The sequence below is a fragment of the Lissotriton vulgaris genome, chromosome 11, assembly GCF_964263255.1.
Source record: "Lissotriton vulgaris chromosome 11, aLisVul1.2, whole genome shotgun sequence".
Taxonomy (NCBI): Eukaryota; Metazoa; Chordata; class Amphibia; order Caudata; family Salamandridae; genus Lissotriton; species Lissotriton vulgaris.
The window spans coordinates 101,656,526-101,682,506 of NC_141699.1; the positions used below are offsets into that span (position 1 = coordinate 101,656,526).

The following is a 25,981-nucleotide window of genomic DNA, read 5'->3' on the forward strand; positions in this document are numbered from 1 at the left end:
CAATGTTTGATACCAAACACGATGGGGTTACTTTCAGCCATTTTAGAGTTGGACATCACGTGGTCTCGTAATGCCACTCTATATATCGTAAACGGATGATACACGGACAACCCGGGAGAATGGACTCCGTAGGCTGCAGGAGTGTTCTGCTCATGCAGTGGCAACATTTCCCTTACAATCCTGAGGGCAGGGTGCTTGGTTCTAAGGCCTGCAAGAGGGGTGACTTGTAGGTTTTAAGTGCAGTGACCCTTAGATATAGTAAACCTATATCTAAAGTAAGTGGTGCATGCACCATCTTACACAGGCTGCAATGGTAGGCCTGAAGTTACATTTTGCATGACCTCTCATGGGTGGTAGAATACATGCTTCACCCCATGGGAGGCCACTGGGGTACCTATGCCCTCGGTATATGGGTACCCTATACTAGAGACTGAAAAGGGTACCCCAGTATCCAATCTGGAGTGTACCCAAGTACATGACACAACAGTTCAGGGAGAAAGCAGATAGACTGGGGCCCTGATTAGCATGATCCCAGTCAGACTAGTCAAAAACAGTATCACATGAAGCAAAAAGTGGGGGTAACCATAAGAAGCAGATCCTACAGATACCCTGGACAACTACTTAGCAATGACCCAAAACAAGCAGAATTGTGTGCTTACTGTCCCAAAATATGCATGTATTGGTATTAACCAGGACTTTTTCACCCAATACATGTGGGCAGGTTTGACCTGCAAAAATCAGTCGGATGGGAAAAAATTCTTACAAACTTCCTAACTCAAACATCCATGCAAATAGGTGTTTGCACAGGTGTAGTAATTTAACAGAGCACTTGTAACTGAGACTTAAGTGACGGATAGCCAAATCAGAGTTTAATCACCCCAGGAATGGTACATTGAGTACCAGAGTAATTAATAACATCTCTTAGGTCCGATCCTATGAAATAGCAAAAACAATTCCAAACACACAAGAACTTATGTTCCCATCACTTGTAACTTGGGTTTATGTTATGCATTGACCCGGGGCAGGGCATGCAAAACGTGGCATGTGCTTTTCTTACATTTAGAGTGTGGGATATGTATTAGCCTCAAACATAATTTATGTTGCCCACAGATTTCATTTTTGGTTTAAGTTGCGCACTTATTTTATAAATAAAGGGTGAAGCTGTAGTTTTCCCATGTGTATTTATCATTGGAAACAAGAAATGCTACTGTATATTCCCCATGCTATTACTGACTGAAAAGGTTTCAAGACGGTATACCGATCTGTGAGTGACCGAGATGAGGCTGACTCCCGCTTGTTTCTGCGCGATATCGCGCTGCCCTGCGTGTCGGAGGAGGATAGATCAGCTCTAGACGCGCCTATCACGGTGGATGAGATCGCTATTGCCATTCGGTCCTTGCGATCAGGCAAAGCAATGGGGCCCAATGGTTTACCTATCGAGCTATACAAGCTGCGACCGGACAAAATGGCGGCCCATCTGCGCACTATGTTTGTTGATGCATTCGAGGCGGGCCTCCTCCCTTCTGACCAGCGTCTGGCTACCATAGTAGTCATCTACAAGGATGGCAAGCCTCGTGATCGATGCACCTCTTATCGCCCCATCTCGTTGCTCAACGCCGAACCTAAGATTCTGGCTAAGGTCCTTGCTAATCGCTTACTGACAGTGATCTGCGACTTGATCCATCCGGATCAATCCGGTTTTATTCCTCATCGGAATACAGCGCTCAATCTCCGTAGACTCCACAGCGTTCTCGCGAGAGCAGAGACCCTTACTGAACCTGCTGTCGTGGCCTTCCTGGATGCCACGATGGCCTTTGACACCATTGAGTGGCCATATCTGTGGGCGGCCCTTTCCAAGTTTGGTTTTGGCCCTAGCTTTATTGCCTGGGTGCGGCTCCTATATGAACAACCGTTGGCCCAAGTTGTAGTTATCGGCAGGGTTTCTGAATCGTTCACATTGGGACATGGCCCCCGTCAGGGGTGCCCGCTCTCTCCACTTCTCTTCGCTTTGGCACTGGAACTCGCAGCGTGGCTTCGATGGGAGCCCTCGATTAAGGGGATCCAGTGGACACCGGACCTGGAGGATCGCGTCTCGCTATACGCTGACGATATTCTTCTTTATTTTACCTCACCTCAGAAGTCCCTCAACGTGCTCTTCGATGTTCTCACCTCTTTTGGGAAGAACTCAGGGCTCGTTATTAATTGGACCAAATCATGTGTGTATGTTATAGCGGGGGTGCTGCCTCCGCTACCTCGTAGATTCCCGATCCAAGTGGCAGATATTGGATTCAAATATTTGGGAATTTTTATTTCCATGGACTCCTCAGTGCGCTATGATCGTAATCTCTATGCTCCTCTTCGTCGCCTTAAACAGGATGTACGGAGGTGGCGTGGCTTGCCTCTGTCCCCACTGGGGCGGGCGGCACTTTTTAAAATGATGTCCCTCCCTAGGTTTTTGTATGCCTTACAGAATTTTTTTGACCCTGTTCCCTCCCGTTACTTCCGTGAGGTTGAAGGCCTTCAGAGGCAGTTAATTTGGGACGGACGAGCTCGTATCTCCTTATCTAAACTCACGCTCCCATGGTACGATGGTGGCATTGCCCTGCCGGACATCAGGCGTTATTACTGGGCCTCACAATTGAGTGCGATTAACCACGTGACGTATTCCCCGGGGCCCACTCCCGCTTTCGCTATGGATAAACTCCTGTTGCCGGGCGGCAACTTTAATAGGGCCTTATATTCGAAGGCGCCACTTCGACTTCTGACTGGACCTACGAAATGCGCCGTGCGTGCATGGAAGGATGCGACTGTGGCCACAGGTTGGAGTGATAGATTGACGCGCATGACCCCGTTATAGGACTCTGAGCGACTGGGTAGCCTGTGGCTTACGAAAGGGTTTGACAGATGGGACATGATCGGTATTAGCAAGGTGGAGGATCTTTGGGCAAGAGGCACAGTAAAGTCCTTTGAGGCCCTGAAGGTAGAGTATCAACTGGACGATAAGGAGTATTTTCGTTATCTTCAGATGCGTCACGCCCTGCTCTCTGCCTTTCCCCCTGGGACGGAAGTCCCCCAGTCGTCCCCGTTGGAGGATCGGATTCTGGACGGCCATGTGCCGGACAGTACGATCTCTTTAATTTATAAAAAGCTCATTAACACCAGGGCTGATCTTCTGGTGAAACTCAGGGCCTCTTGGATAGCAGATGGCCTCGAATTGGATAACGAGGACTGGCAAATGGCGATTTCCTCCCCCAGGGAGGTGGCTATTCCGGCTCGGCTTCGTTTTGTGCAATTGAAGATCCTCCACCGAGTCTACATGACTGGTATGCGTCTGGTTCAGATGGGGTTTTCAACTGATGGGTTGTGTAAGCGTGGCTGTGGTATGGGTGGCACCTTTCTTCACATTCTATGGGAATGTCCAGTTATCTCTGCTTTCTGGTCCAGAGTGCATGATGTAATGGGACGAGTCACCGGGGTCTCCCTCCTTCCTGAGGCGAGGCGCTGCCTGCTTAATGTGTGGGAGCCTACGGACTGTACGGCCGCTCACACCTTTTGGATCACTCTGGGCAACATGGTTGCCAAGAGGAATATAGCGCAACTCTGGGGCTCCCACAGACCACCTGGAATAAGTGCCTGGAAAGATAACATGGATTGGTGCATGTTTCGGGAAAAGACAGTTTATGAGGCTCGGGCCGCCCCAAGAAATGGGGGAGGATCTGGTCACAATGGAACGAATACCGTGGAGACATCTGTACCGCACCACTTGATTACACTGCTAACATTCCCTCGTCCCCGTAATTGACGTTACCTTAGACTGGCTACCATTCCTTTCTAATGCTCCTTTTCACCATCTCCCCGCCCCCAAGAGAGCTGTCTTTATTCTTTGAGATTGTTTCCCCCTTTTCCCCCAACCATGCCCTAGACATTGTTTTCACCATGTGAGTGTTTGTGTTGTTTGTTTGAACTTCATCAAAATTATAAAATGAAACCTTCGTGATCCTTCTTATGATGCTTGATGCCACTACACCGTAATGAAGCGATTTATGGCTTTGTCCGCAACGTAATGTGGTTGTTTACTCTGTCGATTGTCATAGCGGCCGGCCCGATTGGGTTGTAGGCAGACGCTGTGTACTGTGCATTTGATAATAAAGGTTTTAAAAAAAAAAAAAAAAAAAAAGGGTGTCAAGAACTTTTTGATTTGCTGACATCTGACTTTCTTGGCTTGTAATGACCCAACTATAAAAGTCAAAATGTTAGTGAATCCTAGAATTATTGCAACTTGATTAATTAAAGAAGAAACATAAAACAAGGCAACAGGTTGTAATGTGTGAAAATCCATAAAGAACACAGTTTCAGTGAACTATGGCCTAGGGTAAAAGTAAAGATGGAATGGGTTCTTAATAAAAAGCGGATGGGTCTCAGGAAACGTCTGAAGGTCAGATTAGAGTTTTAGAGTTAATGCTAGAGCACTTGAAAGGAGAAAGATGAGAGGTGGATTTATGCCTGTAAGTGAGGACACCCACCACGACCCTAAGGAGAAACCGATCAGTACTTACAGGTGTATGGAGTATGGTGGTTATATGCAAGTGACAAAGCAGCATAGTACCACATTAGGAGGAGCAGGAATAGAGCAGGTCAATAAGAGGAAGAAGGCAGTCTTCACGTTTTATAAATAACCAGATAGATTAGGATAGGTTTTTCAGAATAAAATGTAGCACTAAGGACAAAGCAGATGTGAAAGGATTATGCACAGATGACACAGGAAAAAGAAAGAGGAAGTACATTAGGGCAATTCTGCAGCAAATAACCAACTTGAGGGGAAAAAAGAAATCAGAAAGGGAGGCAGAAACTCATGCCAAGCACATCCGAACCTACCCAAAGAAAACGATTAAGATACTCAGATTGAAGTAGGCCTTTCTACAGAAGGCATAAAAGCGATGGTCTAATTTCAACAACAACAAAAAAGGCCCCACACAAATTAATAATGTAGAGTGGTTGAAAAGCCTGGATAGAGAAATTCTCATTAGCTTAACTGAATCATTATCAAAACAAAACACTACCTTGGCAGGAAATTCATCAATGATTTTAACCAAATCCTGACACCTTTGGACAAAGGGCTTGGTCACACAGTCTGCTTTAAGACTTGCCTGCAACAAGAGAGAAAGTGGGTTATAAAACTGAGAAGCCCCTCGGTCAGGACGTAACTAAACATCAAAGGTGAAACACATACCAAAGTTATGATTGTGCGGATTGAGTTTGAGCAGTCAGAAAGGCAAGGTCTCTTGAAGTGGTTTATTTGTTTAACAAACGTTTATGGAGAGCACGGATGGCCACATTTTTAAAGAACGAGACAACGGAAGTAAGCATGAAACCAGCAGTTATCAAAAGCACCAGTTTTATTCTGAAGTAAGATTCCATTTAATAAAATGTTGAAACAGAAAACAAATTGATGAGTTACCTGGACTCCATCACTAAAAAGTTCTAAAGCAAGGAGCTTAAAACAGTTAGTGACAGGCAGTTTTAATGAAATACTTTTTAGTTTAAATTATGTGTCATTTCCTGATCAGATTTTTAGTGTGTGTGGAATCCTTAATTACCACAGACGGTCTCTTCCTGAATTATTGTTTCAACAAAACCTTATGCATCTAATACTATCACCAAGAAGCATTTTGTTGTTAGACTGGTGGTAAATAAACTTCTGCTCTGTTTTGCCACTGACTACGTTTCAGAGTCACATTATGCACAACACCAAAACCTCACATGAAACAACAGATGAGAACATGAATAATGAGCCCCTCTTTTACAATTATCACAAAATGCACTAATAATCGGCCCCATTTCATTCAATTATTCACACTCCTTGACGGCAATCATGAACCCTTACACCTTAATTACACTAGATAGCAAGTTGCCTCATAGATGTGGTTTTGTTCGTGCACTGCTCTATTCAAGCTCGCATTCGAGACACCATTTTGTATCAGGGCGCCATTTTGTATTATGATCGAAACTAATCATTTGCTATTTCGGAAAAATAGCCTCCTCTTGGTTAGGTTTTTCCAAAGCTGAGTTTTGCTACACTAATGAATGCACTGTTCTTATTAGCACATACCTTTCCCACCAGATAGAGGCCTTCTCCCACTTGTCTAGTGGCAGGAGCGGCCCGAGTGAACTTGGATATTAGATAGTGTGTGCCCGGCCTCAGAATGAAAACGTACTCCCTGTATTTCTTTGTTCAGTTGCACCTGCTTGGAAAATTCCACAATGGGTGTGTTTAGTTCAGTTGTGAGATGTACATAATGTATCTTTATGCATGTCGATTTCAGTCCATCTGCAGCACTCCTAGAGACTGGGCAGACCGGGGTCCACTCTGAGTGTATCTGAATAAAGTTATTGGTTTGTATTCTCTACTGTCTGACCAACTCTTTATTTAGTATGGAAGGCTGAGAGGTGGTCGTTAGTGACCCGAGAGACCCTAATTGGGCCATTTCCTTCAGTTGGCGCCCGAACATGCACTCCTTCGGGTGAGCGACACATCCCCTTCCGCGGACAGGGGGAGGTCGAGGCTATCGTAGGGTCGGACTGACAGATCAGGATCCCTGCACAAAGAGTTTCTGGTACCCGCGGCTGCCCCTTCTGTCCTGCCGGACGGTGCCTCGCACAGCGGTTATCCCGACTGGAGTCCCGAAACCCTAGGATCGGACCGTTATGGCTGAAGAGTCAGCAGTGGAGAAATAGTTTGTTTGACCTGCATACATAAGGTGAGTTTGTTTTGGTTCTTTGTGGCTATGGTACCGTTTAGGTTTGTATTTGGCACAGGTCTGAGGATCGTTTTTGGGATAAAAGCATTTGTAATTGCTTTGCCAGGCATAAATAGTGAACTTGTTTTCTTTTGAGAAGGCCTGTATTCAGTAAATTGTTTTCCTTGTGCTGTCGCTGTTCTGCAAATGCTAGATTGAAAGAAGCTTAGCCGGCGCCTGCAAAAGGCACCACAAATTTCGACATTTATGTGAAGGATGGTAATGGCCCTCTTATGTTTAGTACATTATGGCACAAATATACGAAGAACAATGCTGAGTTGCAGTGACTGTTGACGGGCACTTTTGATGAACAAAAGATTGAGTTTTCACAGGAACAATCGTTTAAGCGAAGAAGTAGACAGCCTATGTTTGATTCCCTCAGAACGTGGCAGAAAGTAACAAGGCAAAGACGACTGAAGGCAGAAAGGGATGCATGGAAAGGGAGGAGGCAGACTAACTCAGCTGTAGCATATGATAGGGAAAAACAGGAGGCAGGAATTGAATGTGCAGATAGAGGAATTCGGTTGCAAATTAATTGTTCTTAATTTGGCCCAAGAAGAAAATGATACTTTTGTGAAAGAATTATTAGCTACCCACAGGTAGGTGGGATAGACCCACAGAGAATCTATCCTACTATTCCAGTGCCAGCGCAGCCGCCTGTTCTGGCTGTTTCTACTGTCCCAGCATCTGCTGTTATTTCGACTGCTGCGGCATCTGCTCCCCTCCTCACCTTTCAGTGTCTTCGCCGTCTGTGGCAAAGGTGACGGTTAGTACTCCTGCCCCACCTACTGTTTCAGCGTCCTTGGCTCCTGTACTTACTCCTGCAGCGCAATGGGCAGCGACTATTGTGCCTGTTACATCTGTCACTTCTCCCACTTTGGTTGTACATCCCCCTACATCTGAGTAGTGAAACGTCTGTTCGTGGAGTTGAGGATAGGTATTTGACAATGTTTGGGGGGCATATAGGCCCGCTTATTCGATCTGCAGCGGGTGACAGGGAAAAGACTGTAGTGGCTAATCAGGCTGCGCCGTAGGCTCGTAATCCTATTCATAGTGTGGAGGATATTTGGGAAGTAATGAGAGATAATGAGCCTTTTGTATAGCAACATGCTCTTAAACATATGTCTTCTATGTTGATTGGACTTTGGCAACAGCATTTTGGGGATGATGTGCCACAGATTTTATTTGACATTAAAGATCTGGTTATGTTAGCAGTACGGAGCCTTGTCAAGTTTTCGCAGGTGTGGCTACACTGGTCGCTTATAGGGGCTGGTTGCATGAGAAGAGTCCTACTACGGTATCTCAGTTTCCGATACGAGAGGTTCATTCCTTATATCACCCAAAGATACCGGAGTTAACAAATCAGTCTGGAGTTGTTACTAGACGGGGAGTAGCGGCCCGATTTCAAGGACAATGGGTCAATACTCTGTGGAAAAGAAGTGAGGTTTTGTCTCCTAAGACTCATTTGCCTGACCCTAGGAAGAATCCTACTGCTTATTATAATGAACTGGCTGAAGCTACCTCCTCCACTGTAAGGACTCTTGCTGATATTGAATTGATTTTTGGTCTTCTAGTTCCAGTTGATATTTGGAGACAGGTGCACACACAGGATCATGCTAGGGAGTTAGGGGGTACATGGGATGTGATTACAGGATGGGACCAGGAAAAGAAGCCAGGTGATATGGCTCGAGCTTGCCCGGTCGCTTTATTACATATATGCATTCTCTTATTCCACCAAAGAAGGTAAATTTGTATATGTTGTCGGCTTGTAAACAAAAGAAAGGTGAAAGTGTACCTGATTTTTTTTTACTCGGTTTGAAGATACATTTTTGGATTATAGTGGACAGGATTTGTTGATTGAGAGGATTTCGGTTGTTTTTTGACAGATTTGTTTCAAACCTACTCCCTAAAATAGCGACTCCCTTAAAGGCATCTGAAAGTACTTGGACTACTTCCCCCTCGGTTATTTTGAATATGGCTCAATACTATGAACATTGTGATCAGGAAGAGAAAGACAAGAGATAAAAAGAATAAGGATTTAAAGCCGTAGGTGTTGTTGCAACACGCATATGGGGGTAATAGTAGAAGACGTGGTGGTTCTGCGAGACAGCTTCCGCGCACTAGTAGACAGCTGAATACAACACTGTTGGGGCCGAATCAGTGTGCATTTTGTAAGGAGGAGGGCCATTAGCGTAGCAAGTGTCCTGTGCTTTTGCAGAAGGTTGAAGCTCCTATAGGGCGATGTTCTCGTGGACTGGGTCATGGAGCTGGTGGGGCTGATAGGAATCAGAGCGCTGCCTCACAGGGTCGTTCTGTTAATAATTATTTTGACGACCCTCGTCAGGGACAGTACTATCATGAGGATTATGACATGGACGATGTGACAGGAATGTCTAACAGCTAGGACAGCCAGGGAGAGAGTGAGGGGCCAGTTCCAATACCTGTAGATCAGCATGGTCTTTATGTAACGGCGGAATTGCAAGGTTCGACTAAGGTATTCTTGGTGGATAGAGGTGCGACAAAAAGGTCTGTTTCTCAAAATATGGTCCCTGGGCGGCCCGGTCTGGCCATAATAATGTTTCGTAGATTTTTCTGGTGTACCGGTTGTGAGACCAATTTCCAGATTCTTGAATTGACCATTGGCCCTTTCACTGTAGATTCGCCTTCTTTGCTGACATCTAATTGTGGTGAGAACTTGATGGGTTTGGATTTATTGAAGAAACTGCATGTGACAACGTATTGTTCCCCAGCTGGTGTTTATTTGACAATGGGTCCAGATGAAGGCAATGCTAAACAGTGTTTGTCTTAGGATGCGCCCCTTCCTGTTGTATTTGCTGATGTGCCACCTACCTTGGTTTACGCTTTAAGCAAAAGTTTCATGCTGCAAACCATCCACAGTCAGCGGGTTTGGTTGAGAAGTATAATGGCACTCTCAAACTCAAACTGGCGAAGATACATGAGACAACAGGGTTACAGTGGCCGGATGCTTTACATTCTGGGACAGGATTGTCACCGTACGAGGTCGTGTTTGTATGCCTGGCAAATGTCTGGGGCATTCCACGCCCTCAGCAGTTTTCAGATATTGAGGACCCGTTGTTGATTATCTTTGCCAGTTAACTAAAAGTTTACGTTCTATTTACCAACAGGTCCGGGAAGCCCTGCCAGCTACACCAGAGGATCCCGGACACGACATTAAGCCTGAGGATTATGTACTCATAAGGAATTTTCAGCGGAGGACAAGTTTGGAGCTGTGTTTGAGGGGACCGTAGCAGGTCTTGCTTGCTACTCGCATTGTAGTGAAGGTCGCTGGCTGCAAAAACTGGATTCCTGCGACCCACTGTCGCAGGATCCCGCTGCCTATGCCTTATGATCAATGGGTGAAAGATGGAATAAGAAACTCAAAAGTGTGAAGAAGTGCCTCAGTGTGTCCCTTCAGCGACACTAGGCTGACTTGAATGCAAACGGATGAGGAGAATAACAACGAGCTGAATGCAGCTGTTCCACCGGAAATACGAGCTATCCAGGAACATCTTTTCGTTGATCCTTCTGTGCCTGGAGCTACTAGGAACAATTTGCACCATCGGCTGGGGGATGGTGTACCAAAGGAGAAGAAAGATTAGACAGGGATGGACTGTGTAAGTCAGGGTGTACTTTGCTATAGTACCACCGGAGTTAGTTTAGGGTGCTGAGAAATTTGTGTGCAGTTTGAACATTGGACAGGATAGATCGGAAGTATCCCCTTGGGGGTATAATATCCTGGTCGATGTAGGAAACCTGAGCTTAGGATAGGGCTAGCTCCACCGCCGGTGCTCAATAGCGCCAACGTTTTTGATGGACAAAGGAGCCAGTACCAGTTAGTCTCCAACTGACACTGGGAACTTATATCTTGCTTGCATTTTGCATTCCTCATTTCATCAACTGTTATGCATCCCTTTGGCAGAATGGTTGCTGAGGAAGAGCGGCCAATGATTTTTCCTGTTCACACACATATAGCTTGGTCCACAAAAAAAAAGTTATATGTGGTGTCTCTGTGATTGTGTTGCGATTGATATTGGATGGGGTGTCCTAGGTTTTGGAGTGTGATCTGAATGAACTACCATGAACTATTTCCCAAGTCCAATAGAAAAGAATGGCACTAAGCAATATATTTCTAGATACGCACAAGAGATTCTTCCGAAAAGGTACTGCTTGTTACCCCACTGATTCTGTCACTCGTTTATGGACTACATATCTACTGTCTTTAGTGAATTACACTTACACTGAATCCCCTGTCTTTGTGGGGATAAAAGGAGTGTTTGGATTTGGTTATTCAGGACCATGAATGTATCATCGAAAGCCACAGGCGGAGTGCTATCCTGGTTGTGATAATAACACCTATTGCGATACTTTCTATATGGAACAACGGAACATAACGTTGATGGGTTTGCATTACAAAGAATTGACAATCCCCCCAGAAAGCTGGTTATTATCCTGCTTGCTGTCCTATTGTCAATAGTACTGATACGGCATTGTACATAAATTGTTCTGGATTAGTGATGTTTAAAGAGACGAACCCTTTGGTAAGAGCAGATGATCCAAGCACTGTCGGAATGAATACTCAATATTCTGCTGTGGATTATGATAGACCAATTTATGAACACTCAGGGTTTTTTCCTGTCTAATTGGGCTTATTCTAATATGCATAATGGTACAAATGATGTGCACTTGGGATGGTGCTACCTTTGCGTGTGCCCTGCAAACAGGCCAAGCCTAAAGTAAAATGAGTGAAAAGGACATTAACGAAGGAGTTTTGTGAGGGAGTGACTGATCTCAAAGTCAATAATTACAGTAACGGTATTACGTTCGGGTATATTCTTTCTTCCATCATTACTTTTGGTGGCACTGCTAAAGCCAGGCTAGAGAATATTTAGGATGTAAGCTGCAAATATTGTATAACTCTACAGTAGCAGCTTTGCGTGACATCACCACCCAATTGGAAAGTATGCAAATAGATTCTGAGCAGACAAGATATGCAGTTGACTTCATCTTAGCTAAGAGCGGTGGTGTATGCGTAGTAGGAGATCAGTGTGTAGTCGGGAACACTAATATGGAAAAGAATATTACCCAACATATTTTGGACATTCTGGAAAATGTTAAGGGAATGAAAAGTGGGAACTGGAGTTGGTCTCTCTTTGGCAGTTGGATTCTTGAAAAGGTGATTTATTTCATTGTGATTCTGATTGCTTGTTGTGTTCTGGTTCAATGCCTTCTGTTGTTCCTACTTCACCACCCTTAGCACTTCAAAGAGGACCATATCGATTCATGACACAAATGCTGCAAATATGTTGCAAAAGGAGGTAGATGATCTGATGCATACAGACAACTGCACTTTTGAGATTTCATCTCTCCTTACAGCCTCCCTTCCTGATGTTGAGAACATGGAATGTGTCTAAACCATGCGAATATATATATATATATATATATATATATATATATTTGTTCTTTCCTTTTGCTACAAAATGTTTAGCTCATGCTAAAAGGAGGGTCCGTTAGAATAGAAATGATTTTGTTCGTGCATTGCTCTATGCAAGTTAGCATTTGCGGCACCATATTGTATCTGGGAGTCATTTTGTATCGTAACCGAAACTAATCCTTTGCTATTTCCGAGAAATAACCTCCTCTTGGTTATGTTTCTCCAAAGCTGAGTTTTGCTACACTAATGAATGCACTGTTCTTATTAGCACATACCTTTACTACTAGATAGAGCCCTTCTCCCACTTGTCTAGTGGCATGAATGGCCAGAGTGACCTTGGATGTTAGATAGTGTGTGCCCGGCCTCAGAATTGAAACTTACTCCATGTACTTGTTTGTTCAGTTGCACCTGCTTGGAAAATTCCACAATGGGCGTGCTCAGTTGTGAGACGTACATAATGTATCTTTATACATTTCGATTTCAGTCCCTCTGCAGCACTCATAGAGACTGGGCAGACCAGGCTCTTCTCGGAGTGTATCTGAATAAACATATTGGTTTGTATTCTCTACTGTCTGACCGACTCTTCATTTAGTATGGAAGGCTGCCAGGTACTCGTGAGTGACCAGAGTGACACTAATTGGGCCAATCTCCTTCAGGTTGTAGCACAAATTCTTCATTCACAAGTGTTCCCCTTTAGGATTTTCGCTCACAGTATTCAGCCAAGTATTATAAAAACACAGAGCAATGTTAATATGGCAGAAACATGAAAGACTATGCCATATTCATTCCTTTAAATGCTACGAGTGACAGCGATTCAAATGGCAGTTTACTTATAAAGGTGGGTTAACAAAAACGAACGTGCTTTCCAAATGAGTAACTGAATTAAAATTATCCAACTCTACCCTGTTTTCAGAGGTACAATGGCTAGGCCTTGGAGCATGTATCTATCATACAACACTAATTTAATCAATTAATCTATGCGATCCAGTCCATAAACAACGGAATGGTTGAACATATCTGGTACACAACCTTTAGAAAGATAAAGCATTGACGTAGGTTTCGCAAAGCTATATTCAGCTTCTAATAACATTTAAAAAAACATTTTTAAACCAGCTGTGGAGTGAATGGACAATAACAACCCTCACGCAATTGATTATTATCTGAAGCCTTACATCTTCAGAAGAGAATTCACCACCTCTGAAAGCTATATAAATGTGTAAAAGATCCTAAAAGACAACGCATAGCTATTGTTCACATTCGACACTCCAGTTCGCTCTCTACAACTCTACAAATACACAGACACACAATTACATAAAGGAGTGATGCTCCCACTTACCAGCAGGAAGCTTGGTTGATGTAAAGAGGGACCAGCCATAATGGGTTCTTCCTCAGGCAGAGCCGCAAGTTTCGGCACACTACTGTGAACGAAAGGGAAATACACAACATACAGAAATCTTAGCTTAATACTACACGTGAGTAAACATTTGTTTTTTTTTTTAAATCTAAAGTTAGTCATACTGAATTGAGCACAAAGAAACTACAGACAAAAACCAACAAGTTAAAAACAGAACCTTAATTCAGACATTAGCAATAGATTATTGCCAACTAATGTAAAATAAAGTGATTGCTTCAAAACTGCTTCGTTACGTGCTTTGGAGCACTAAAGATAGACCAACTCATGATGCAGTATGCTAGCTTTAAACAATAAACGGTAAAAATCCTGCCTCAACACCTGACCGTTATTGCTGTTTTCAGAGCAGTGACTTGCAAGAACAAGCATTAGTTTAGCCAATAGGTTTCACCTTTTGGACCTTATAAGAGTGTAGCCATGCAGCACATTACCCTGATTGCTGTTCCGCCAGGGATTGAAGAGCTATGTTGTATTGCTAAATTATATTCTTAAAGTACGTTTTTTTTGCAAATTTGGTTGGGAAATAAGCAGCTGTGGAGCTCTGCCAGAGAACTGAAAACTAGCTGTTTTTCATTCATTGTGGATATAAATGAAAGGGAGCTGAGCCCTTACTCCGGATATCTACTGTAACTTTTGTCTAGGTCATGAGTTCCAGAGCAGGTAATGCCATATCAGCCTTTCATCTTTTCAGGGCGATAATGGACTGTGCATATATAAATTAGGTCTAGAAGAAAACGCGCAAGCGCTGTCTAGGCTCAACTTTAAAAGGTTCTGTTTTGCTGGTAAGGTATGGTGTGCTATGGAATGAAGGCCGGGCCTTTCAAATATAGTGCCCAGTGAACAGCATATATAGCTTTAACTAGCATTATTGTCTTGCTCCATTTATCACTTCTTAAGAAGTCTGGTAACAACAACCTGAGGTACTGCTCCGTGATACAAGCTGGGCTGTGGCCTGGGCTGTGGCCTGGCTCAGAAGGGACATCCGGTAACAGTTTGTGTTACTGCGCCCATTCAGTGTTGGTGCATGGCTCATTAGGGACCTCTTGTAGCAGCTTGCGGTATTGCATCGAGATACATGAAGTGCTGGTGCTTCGCTCTCCAGACCTTGGTACACAACCTGCCACAGAGTAACCAAATAACCATGTATAGCACAAAGTGAAAACCATATTGTGCTGCATAAGATAAGATGTTACAGATCATTTAATAGGATCTACAACCTTCCACAGTATCTCAGAAGTTAAACACGAAACTCGCTAGTGATCAAAGGGCTAATCGACTATGGGTTCCATATGGACAAACGAGAACAAAAAAGGATTGTAAGCAAGAACTGGACTGGCTCCTTAAACAGTGCCACACAGTTACTACTGAAAATGAAAGTCACTTTCTGGTCCAACAATATAAATAAATAGTAAAGAGTTTAGTTATTGACTTCGTTAAAAATCCTCACTAAAAGTAAGTTGATCCTGCTGGGTGAAAACCAAGAAGGTAGAAAAAGGCTGCCAAATCCGGAGAGTGCTAATAGTATAGGTTTAGTGGTGCAATGAAGAATACCCGGCAGCACACGTCTGTACTCCAAAGTCCAGATATGAGCAAAAAGTACTAGCAGTGAGAGAACCGTAGATTGCTACACTACCCAGTTATACAGATGTCTCGTGAAGGTTTACTGTGTACACCCATGTTGTGACAGTACATGCATGTTTAGTAGTGCCAATAAAGCATTTTGGTTGATAGGACATGCTGTAACAGCTTTTGGTACATCTTGTGTCGGTGTTTGACTTTGGAGGGACCTCTAGTAACGGCATATGGTACTGCGCTTAGGCAGAGTTCCCAGGTGTTAAAAAATGCTACTGCAGCCCAATGGTGTTTTTTAAAGAGTATTAGGAGGCTGCCAAATCCAAGGAGGATAAATATGCTTGGGGTTGGCAGAATCCTTAAATTTAGCTTTGCACAGTGGTGGTAGTTTATTTTTAAGATGGCCACAATGTTTTCAGCACTATGGACTCGGGTGCAAGCACTTTTCTGTGTCTTCTACTGCCCTCATCTATACAGCGAAGCAGCCTGAATCCAATTGTAGTGTTTAGTACACAACGCTTACGTAAATCCAAAACAAAACATTTAAACCCATCCACCGCAGAACGTATTCATTTAGAGAAGCGGAAAATTGACCGCACACATGAACTCTAAACGAAAACGGGAAATAAGCGGCTGCCTGACATCGGGGTCGGAGCAACTGAAAACATTGAGCACTAGTGAGGTGCTCTTAGACAAAGGAAAAAGTAGACCCTTTTACAGCTGCTAAAAAAGGACAAGTGTCAGGCTACAAGTAAAGGGCCACTGCTCCATGGGAGTGAACAACTGATGAAAAGGAGGGTCAAATAAGAAAGATTAACCACTTGGAAGCAGGGATTTTAAAAGAACATTGAAAGAAACAAGTGAATAGCAATGGGTGGGCTGTAAGCCCATAAAGTATATACAACATGTCTTGAAGAGCCAGAGTAAGCTCTACCTAGGTACAACCTAAAAAGCAAGTGGCCAAGTTTGCCAAACAGCAGCCCCCCATACAATTCTACTAAAACACCATTAATGATATTTGACAGGAGACTCTGTCATACGTAATCCAGCTTATAAACAGGTCTAGTACAAGAAACCTAGCCAAACTGTTTATTAAAAAACACTTTCCTTGAACCATTACCCATGTAGAGGGTTGGTGACTGCAATAGCATTGTGACACACCAAGGAAATACATTACATCCCACTTTGAGATTCACAGTGCACAATAAGATAGTGAGAGGAAATTTAAAAACGTAAGTGTTCCTGCCAACACTGGAGTCTACACTTCAATCCCCAAGCTCTGTAGCCCCCTCAGGAGGCCATGCAGCACATTAGATGCTTCTAACTTAAGGAAGAACCAATGATGCCATGAGAATGGGGGGGACATTCTTTAACATATCAAGAAGGTCTCTACACACGCCTGTTGTCCACTGCATTCAGCGCAGAAGTGACGGGCGCACCTAACTGTGCCAATTACCTGAGACTTTTATTCAAATACTTTTGGTTGTTTTGTGTGCAGCAGCTTCGTCTGCAAATTCAATACCATTTTTCTGACATCACCACTACTGCCACTAACATGTTAACAATCACAACTAGTTGGGAACAGTCAGGTACCATTCCAACTGGCAACAAGGTAGTCTGTAGTAGTGCCTCCAAGGACCCCAAACTCTATAGAATTTTCGAGGACACCCTTTGCTCATATATGTACTTCCTCTGCAGCCATGTGCATATCCATCCCTCTTTTCCTCCACTACCCCATCGCCTGGCTATATCCCTCTTCGCCAATCACTAACCATAAACTGCAAACAAGTATTTGCAATGCAATAGGTCTCGCAGTTTTTAGAGTTTGAGCCATTGGCATTGTAAATGGCACTTCCTTTTATTTATGTTTTGTTTTTTAAAACGTAAATAAAAGGCATTGTCAATTACCCCCTTCGCTGCGGGGGTTATTCCCCCGCTGTGCTGGGGGGAGGGGGGCACTCACAGCGCTCCCATGCTCATGACGAGCTGAGCTCGTCATGAGCTACGGCGCGCCTGTGCTCATGACGAGCTCAGCTCGTCACAGGTGCATTGGCTCCCGTGGAAAGCTCAGCACAGCATGGGAATTCTCCCCGCACCTGAGCGTTCCACGGGCCATGACGAGCTGAGCTCGTCATGAGCACCGGAGCGCCGTGGCTCACGACGAGCTCAGCTCGTCATGAGTACCGAAAACGTTACAATGCCAATAGGTTAAACTCTCGTAAATGCGAGATATTGCAAATAACAATGCCTTTTATTTATGTTTTTGTTTTTAAAACATAAATAAAAGGCATTGTCATTTACAATGCCAGTAGCTTAAACTCGCGTAAATGCGAGACCTATTGCATAGCAAATGCTTGTTTGTTGTTCTTTTTAAGTTATGAATGCTTGCAATAAAAATAAGATTTTTTTTTAAATCACACCAGTTTCCAGGGCCAGACCGATTGGCATTGCCAATGCTTGATTTAAAATGTAATTGGTCTTTAAATCACCTTGAATTTTAAGAACATTGTTTGAAATATAAAAGGAGAAAAGAATATTTAACTAAATATTGGAAACATAATACATAACATGAAGATATCAAGCGCTAACAGAATCAAGTGCCTGATCTCCTAAGGAAAAACAATGACCATGTATAATTTAATATTTTTAATTTGCAAGCTGTTTCCTTCGTCTTCTAAAAATTGTTTTGTGGCTTTATGAGTAAAATATCTGCATTAAACAGTGCTGATCAGTTGTCATTCCTTCCAAAATACACAGTATATAATTTAGAGTACAAAGAATATGGCAATTGACCTTCAAAAGCAGGTTTATGAAGATAAAATGTACCGCGCTAGCGAAATGGCTATGTCTCTATAACGAGATGAAAGAAGCATTGGCGACCAAGCCACTAGATCTGGACTCTGGGACTTCTTGGATTGTGAATGGTTTTGGCCATGCTATGCAGCATGGCAAACAAGAACATAAGTGAAATATTGACATCTTTTTGTTACATTTGTAAAAAAGCTTGAAACATTGAGAGAACATATTTGAACCAGGTGTTGTTGAATGGTTGCACAGATTGATGTTGTGGTGCCCCTGAATGATGCTGTGGCGGTGCGAAGTGACGCTGTATGCTATGCTATGTTTTTTTTGCTATCCTATGTTTTGTTTTGTTATGCTTTTCTATGTTTTGCTATCCTATGCTTTGAATTGTTATGCTATGCTATGCTGTGTTCTGTTATGCTATGCTATGTTTTGTTATGCTATGCTATGTTTTGTTTTGCTATCCTATGCTTTGTTTTGTTATGCTATGCTATGTTTAGTTTTGCTATCCTATGTTTTGTTTTGTTATGCTGTGCTATGTTTTGTTGTGTTTTGTTATGCTATGCTATGCTGTGTTATGCTATGCTAAGCTTTGTTTTGCTGTTATGTTGTGTTTTGTTATGGTATGTTTTGCTATGCCCTGCAATGCTATGTGTTTTTATGTATGCTATGTTTTGTTGTGTTTTGTTACGCTAGGCTATGTTTTGTTGTGTTTTGCTATGTTTTGCTATGCTATGCTTTGTTTTAGGTTATGTTATGCTATGTTTTGTTATGTTATGCTATGTTTTGTTGTGTTCTGTTATGCTATGCAATGTTTTGCTATACTGTGCTATGTTTTGTTTTGCTATGCTTTGTTATGTTGTGCTATGCTTTGTTTTGTCATGCTATGTTTTGTTTTGCTCTGCTTTGCAATGCTGTTTTGTTATGTATGCTATGTTTTGTTGTGTTTTGTTATGCTATGCTATGTTTTGTTATCCTATGCTTTGTTTTGTTATGCTATGCTATGTTTTGCTATCCTATGCTTTGAATTGTTATGCTATGCTCTGTTATGCTATGTTATGTTTTGTTATGCTATGCTATGTTTGGTTTTGCTATCCTATGCTTTGTTTTGTTATGATATGCTATGTTTGGTTTTGCTATCCTATGCTTTGTTTTGTTATGCTATGCTATGTTTTGTTGTGTTTTGTTATGCTATGCTTTGTTATGCTATGCTAAGCTTTGTTTTGCTGTTATGTTGTGTTTTGTTATGCTATGCTATGTTTTGCTATGCTATGCTATGCTGGTGAGGGGGTGTGAGTGCGTGTGAAGGTGAGTGAGGGTGAGGGGGTGTGGGGGTGAGGGTGAAGGGGTGTGAGGGTGAGGGGGTGTGAGGGTGAGGGGGTGTGAGGGTGAGGGGGTGAGGGGGTGAGGGGGTGTGAGGGGGTGAGGGTGGGTGAGGGGGTGTGAGGGTGAGGGGGTGTGAGGGTGAGTGAGGGGGTGTGTGAGGGTGACGGTGAGGCAGGGTGAGGGGTGAGAAGGGGTCTGAGGGTGTGTGAGGGTGAGAGGGTGTGAGGGTGAGTGAGGGTGTGTGAGGGTGAGGGGGTGTGGGAGGGTGAGGGGGTGTGGGAGGGTGAGGGGGTGTGGGAGGGTGAGGGGTGTGGGAGGGTGAGGGGGTGTGGGAGGGTGAGGGGGTGTGAGGGTGAGGGGGTGTGAGGGTGAGGGGGTGTGAGGGGGTGTAAGGGTGAGGGTGTGTGAGGGTGAGGGGGTGTGAGGTGAGGGGTGGGAGGGTGAAGGGGTGGGAGGGTGAAGGGGTGGGAGGGGGTGGGAGGGTGAGGGAGTGTGAGGGAGGGTGAGGGGATGTGAGGGTGAGGGGATGTGAGGGTGAGGGGATGCGAGGGTGAGGGGATGTGAGGGTGAGGGGATGTGAGGGTGAGGGGATGTGAGGGTGAGGGGATGTGAGGGTGAGGGGATGTGAGGGTGAGGGGATGTGAGGGTGAGGGGATGTGAGGGTGAGGGGATGTGAGGGTGAGGGGATGTGAGGGTGAGGGGATGTGAGGGTGAGGGGATGTGCGGGTGAGGGGATGTGCGGGTGAGGGGATGTGCGGGTGAGGGGATGTGAGGGTGAGGGGATGTGAGGGTGAGAGGGTGTGTGAGGGTGAGAGGGTGTGTGAGGGTGAGTGAGGGTGGGTGAGGATGAGGGGGGGTGAGGATGAGGGGGTGTGAGGGTGAGGAGGGGTGATTGAGGGGGTGTGAGGGTGACGAGGGGTGAGGGGTGTGAGGGTGACGAGGGGTGAGGGGGTGTGAGGGTGAGGATGATGGGGTGTGAGGGTGAGGAGGTGTGAGTGAGGGGGTGTGCGGGTGAGGAGGGGTGAGGATGTGGGGGTGTGAGGGGGTGAGGGTGGATGAGAGGGTGAAAGGGGGTGTGAGGGTGAGGAGGGGTGATTGAGGGGGTGTGAGGGTGACGAGGGGTGAGGGGTGTGAGGGTGACGAGGGGTGAGGGGGTGTGAGGGTGAGGATGATGGGGTGTGAGGGTGAGGAGGTGTGAGTGAGGGGGTGTGCGGGTGAGGAGGGGTGAGGATGTGGGGGTGTGAGGGGGTGAGGGTGGATGAGAGGGTGAAAGTGTTGTGAGGGGGTGAGGGCGAGTGAAGGTGGGTGAGGGTGGGTGAGGGTGGGTGCGGGTGAGGGTGTGTGCGGGTGAGGGTGGGTGGGGGTGTGTGAGGGGGTGTGAGGGTGTGTGAGGTTGAAGGTGGGTGAAGGTGGGTGAGAGGGTGTGTGAGGGTGTGTGAGGGTGAGAGGATGGGTGAGAGGATGGGTGAGAGGATGGGTGAGAGGGTGGGTGAGGCTGAAAGGGTGGGTGAGGGTGGGTGAGAGGGTGAGTGAGGGGTTGTGTGAGGGGGTGTGAGGGTGAGGGGGTGTGAGGGTGAGGGGGTGGGAGGGTGAAGGGGTGTGAGGGTGAAGGGGTGTGAGGGTGAAGGGGTGTGAGGGTGAAAGGGTGTGAGGGTGAGGGGTGGGAGGGTGAAGTGGTGTGAGGGTGAAGGGGTGTGAGGGTGAAGGGGTGTGAGGGAGGATGAGGGGATGTGAGGGTGAGGGGATGGGAGGGTGAGGGGATGGGAGGGTGAGGGGATGGGAGGGTGGGTGAAGGTGTGTGAGGGTGAGGATGAGGGGGTGTGAGGGTGAGGAGGTGTGAGTGAGGGGGTGTGAGGGGGTGTGAGGGTGAGGAGGGGTGAGGAGGGGTGAGGGGGTGTGAGGGTGAGGATGAGGGGGTGTGAGGGTGAGGAGGTGTGAGTGAGGTGGTGTGAGGGTGAGGAGGGGTGAGAGGGGTGAGGATGCGGGGGCATGAGGGGGTGAGGGTGGATGAGAGGGAGGGTGAAAGTGTTGTGAGGGCGAGTGAAGGTGGGTGAGGGTGTGTGCGGGTGAGGGTGTGTGCGGGTGAGGGTGGGTGAGGGGGTGTGAGGGTGAGGGGGTGTGAGTGGGTGTGAGGGTGAGGGAGGGTGAGGGGGGGTGAGGGGGGTGAGGGGTGTGAGGGGTGTGTGAGGGGGTGTGAGGGTGTGAGGGTGAGGGGTGTGTGAGGGTGAGGGGTGTGTGAGGGTGAGGGGGGTGAGGGGTGTGTGAGGGTGAGGGGTGTGTGAGGGTGAGGGGTGTGTGAGGGTGAGGGGTGTGTGAGGGTGAGGGGGTGTGAGGGTGAGGATGAGGGGGTGTGAAAGTGAGGAGGTGTGAGTGAGGGGGTGTGAGGGTGAGGAGGGGTGAGGGGGTGTGAGGGTGCGGAGGTGTGAGTGAGGGGGTGTGAGGGTGAGGGGGGTGAGGATGCGGGGCGTGAGGGTGGATGAGAGGGAGGGTGAAAGTGTTGTGAGGGCGAGTGAAGGTGGGTGAGGGTGGGTGAGGGTGTGTGCGGGTGAGAGTGGGTGAGGGGGTGTGAGGGTGAGGGGTGTGAGGGGTGTGAGGGGTGTGAGGGGGGAGGGGTGTGAGGGGGGAGGGGTGTGAGGGTGAGGGGGTATGAGGGTGTGAGGGTGAGGCGGTGTGAGGGTGAGGGGTGTGTGAGGGTGAGGGGTGTGTGAGGGTGAGGGGTGTGTGAGGGTGAGGGGTGCGAGGGTGAGGGGGGGTGAGGGGTGTGTGAGGGTGAGGGGTGTGTGAGGGTGAGGGGTGTGTGAGGGTGAGGGGTGCGAGGGTGAGGGGTGCGAGGGTGAGGGGGTGCGAGGGGGAAGGTGTGGGGTTGTGAGGAGGAAGGTGTGGGGTTGTGAGGGGATGTAAGGGTGAGGGTGTGAGGGTGAGAGGGTGTGAGGGTGAGGGGTTGTGTAAGGGTGATGGGTGTGAGGGGTTGTGAGGGGGAAGGTGTGGGGTGGTGAGGGTGAGGAGGTGTGAGAGTGAGGGGGTGTGAGGGTTAGGGGGGTGTGAGTGAGGGGATGAGGGTGAGGCAGTGTGAGGGTGAGTGAGAGTGAAAGGGTTGTGAGGGGGGTGAGTGAGGGTGGGAGGGTGAGTGAGGGTGGGAGGGTGAGGATGAAGGGGTGTGAGGGTGAGGGGGTGTGAGGGTGAGGAGGGGTGAGGGTGAGGAGGGGTGAGGGTGAGGAGGGGTGAGTGAGGGTGTGAGGGTGAGGATGAGGGGGTGTGAGGGTGAGGAGGTGTGAGTGAGGGGGGGTGAGGGTGAGGAGGGGTGAGGGGTGAGGATGTGGGGGTGTGAGGGGGTGAGGGTGGGTGAGAGGGAGGGTGAAAGTGTTGAGGGTGGGTGAGGATGGGTGAGGGTGTGTGAGGGTGGGTGAGGGGGTGTGTGAGGGGGTGGGAGAGGGGGTGTGTGAGGGTGAAGGAGGTTAGGGGGGTGAGGGGTGTGAGGGTGAGGGGGTGTGAGGGTGAGGGAATGTGAGGGTGAGGGTGTGTGAGGGTGTGTGTGAGGGGGTGTGTGAGGGTGAGGGGTGCGAGGGTGAGGGGGTATGAGGGTGAGGGGGTGTGAGGGTGTGTGAGCGGGAAGGTTTGGGATTGTGAGGGGGAAGGTGTGGGGTTGTGAGGGTAAAGTGTTGGGCTGTGAGGGGGGTGAGGGTGTAAGGGTGAGGGTGAGAGGGTGTGAGGGTGGGTGAGGGGTTGTGTGAGGGTGAAGGGTGCAAGGGTGTGGGGGTGTGAGGGTGAGTGAGGGTGAGGGGTGTGAGAGTGAGGGGTTTGAGGGTGAGGGGTTTGAGGGTGAGGGTGTGAGAGTGAGGGGTTTGAGGGTGAGGGGTGTGAGGGGGAAGGTGTGGGGTTGTGAGGGGAAAGGTGTGGGGTGGTGAGGGTGAGGGTCTGGGTGTGTGAGGGTGAGGAGGTGTGACAGTGAGGGGGTGTGAGAGTGAGGGGGTGTGAAAGTGAGGGGGTGTGAGAGTGAGGGGGTGTGAGAGTGAGGGGGTGTGAGAGTGAGGGGGTGTGAGAGTGAGGGGGTGTGAAGGTGAGGGGGTGTGAGGGTGTGGGGGTGTGAGGGGGTGAGAGGGAGGGTGAAAGGGTTGTGAGGGGGTGAGGGTGTGTGAGGGTGTGTGAGGGTGAGTGAGGTGGTGTGAGGTGGTGCGAGGGGGTGGAGGGTGTAAGGGTGTGTGAGGGAGGGTGAGGGGGGCTGAGGGGGTTTGAGGGGGGTGAGTGAGTGTGAGGGTGAGGGAGTGTGAGTGTGAGGAGGTGTGAGTGTGAGGAGGTGTGAGGGTGAGGGGGTGTGAGGGTGAGGGGGTGTGAGGGTGAGGGGGGGTGAGGAGGGGTGAGGGGGTGTGAGGAGGGGTGAGGGGTTGTGAGGGGTTGTGAGGGGGAAGGTGTGGGGTTGTGAGGGGGAAGGTGTGGGGATGTGAGGGTGAGGGTGTAAGGGTGAGGGTGTGAGGGGGTGAGGGTGACTGGGGTGTGAGGGTGACGGGGGTGTGAGGGTGACGGGGGTGTGAGGGTGACGGGGGTGTGAGGGTGACGGGGTGTGAGGGTGACAGGGGTGTGAGGGTGACAGGGGTGTGAGGGTGACAGGGGTGTGAGGGTGACAGGGGTGTGAGGGTGACAGGGGTGTGAGGGTGACAGGGGTGTGAGGGTGAGGGGTGTGAGGGTGAGGAGGGTGAGGGGGGTGAGGGGATGTGAGGGGGGTGAGGGGATGTGAGGGGGGTGTGAGGGTGAGGGGATGTGAGGGTGAGGGGGTGTCAGGGTGAGGGGGTGTCAGGGTGAGGGGGTGAGAGGGGGAGTGGGGGAGTGGGGGAGTGGGGGTGAGAGGGGGAGTGGGGGTGAGAGGGGGAGTGGGGGTGAGAGGGGGTGTGAGGGTGAGGGGGTGTGAGGGTGACGGGGGTGTGAGGGTGGCGGGGGTGTGAGGGTGAGGGGGGGTGAGGGGATGTGAGGGGGGTGTGAGGGTGAGGGTGTGAGGGGATGTGAGGGTGAGGGGATGTGAGGGTGAGGGGGTGTGAGGGTGAGGGGGAGTGGGGGTGAGAGGGGGTGTGAGGGTGAGAGGGGGTGTGAGGGTGAGAGGGGGTGTGAGGGTGAGAGGGTGTGTGAGGGTGAGAGGGGGTGAGAGGGTGTGTGAGGGTGTGGGGGTGTGACGGTGAGAGGGTGTGTGAGGGTGAGAGGGTGTGTGAGGGTGTGGGGGTGAGGGGTGAGAGGGTGTGTGAGGGGGTGTGAGGGTGTGAGGGTGAGGGGTGTGTGAGGGTGAGTGAGGGTGAGGGGTGTGAGGGTGAGGGTGTGGGAGGATGAGGGTGTGTGAGGGAGTGTGAGGATAGGATAAGGGTGAGGGGTGTGAGGGTGAGGGGGTGTGAGGGTGAGGGGGTGTGAGGGTGAGGGATACCCACGCCGCCTAGTAAAAAATGCCATGAAAAGGGCTTGGTACTGCCCTCGTGAGACATTACTTGAACCAAAAGAGAAAAAGCCATCTGACAAACTGGTTTGTGTCACTACTTTTTCTTCGGTGTCCAATAAAATTCAAAAGAGCATCAGAAAGAATTGGCACATTCTTAACTCTGGGAATCTAGATCTGGATACTCCCATATTTGCGTTCAAGAGAAGCAAAAACCTAAAAGATCACTTGGTGAGGGCTGCTCTCCATCTCCCGAGACCGGCTACCGCCACCCTTATTGACCTGTGGTCACTCCCTCCACTGAAAGGACACTCCAAATGTGGCTGCTGTGTAGTATGTGATTTTTGCATAGAAGGGAAAGAATTTGTCTTTGGTGAAATTAAAAATGTATTGCGAATTTTCACTAACTGTAACAGTTGTAACTTGGTTTATGCAATTCTGTGTCAGACTAAACAAAAAATCAAATTAAGGATCTCGCAACATCGGAGCAGAATTAGATGTAAAACCGAGAAAGCCCCTCTCGTGGAACACTTCATTGATAAAGGCCACACCGAAAATGATGTAAGATGGACTGTGATCAGCCAAATGACCTTGCCCTCAAGAGGTGGTGACCTATCGAAAACTTCTAAACAAAGAGGAACTTAAATGTATCCTGCGAACTGACAGCTTGAATTCAAGACTCAACCAACAGGAGGATTGGACCAATTTAACATAAACTGTTGCAAGTTGGGTCAGCTATGTCCATTAATCAGTATAATTTGTAGGTTTTTAATCTTAAAACAATTTTAACTCCTTCCTTTCATACCTCTTAACTGTTATTGCATGTTATCACTCACTTACTAGGGCCGTAGGATCACCTTACACCTTTCTCCACCTTCACATGTGGCCCCGATTTAACTATAGGGAGCCTAAGCCTCTAGATGCATGCAAACTCACACGCAATATGGCCGTCGCATTGCCCTTCCTCTATTTTAATTATGGCATGTGACTCCCCCTTAGCCAATCACATGCATGGTTATAGTTTGGTCTTCCCGGTCTGCCACTGCAACGGCCAGGGAAGCTATCGCAGCCCACTGACAAGGTAAGCTCCTCGACTGTACTGTTTGACAGGCCTCGGAGAAGGCCCGCTCCCTCCCCGCATGACGAGGACCGGACCCCTGCTCTCCCTGTATCCCCGACAAGAACCATCCCGGCAACCCGCTGGGGCA

The 25,981-nt window shown here is 47.7% G+C and overlaps 1 protein-coding gene across 2 annotated transcripts in view; it reads right to left on the bottom strand.

The window, feature by feature from the left end:
* The window catches only part of SMPD4 (sphingomyelin phosphodiesterase 4), a 601,593-nt gene that overhangs the window by 546,768 nt on the left and 28,844 nt on the right, over nucleotides 1–25,981 (bottom strand). For both annotated transcript variants that reach the window (XM_086942783.1, XM_086942784.1), the window contains exons 2-3: nucleotides 13,586–13,667; nucleotides 5,061–5,147 (exon numbers count right to left, since the gene is read on the bottom strand). In XM_086942783.1, coding sequence (XP_086798909.1) covers nucleotides 5,061–5,147; nucleotides 13,586–13,624 — 126 coding nt within the window. In that variant the 5' untranslated portion in view covers nucleotides 13,625–13,667. The remainder of the gene's footprint in view (nucleotides 1–5,060; nucleotides 5,148–13,585; nucleotides 13,668–25,981) is intronic.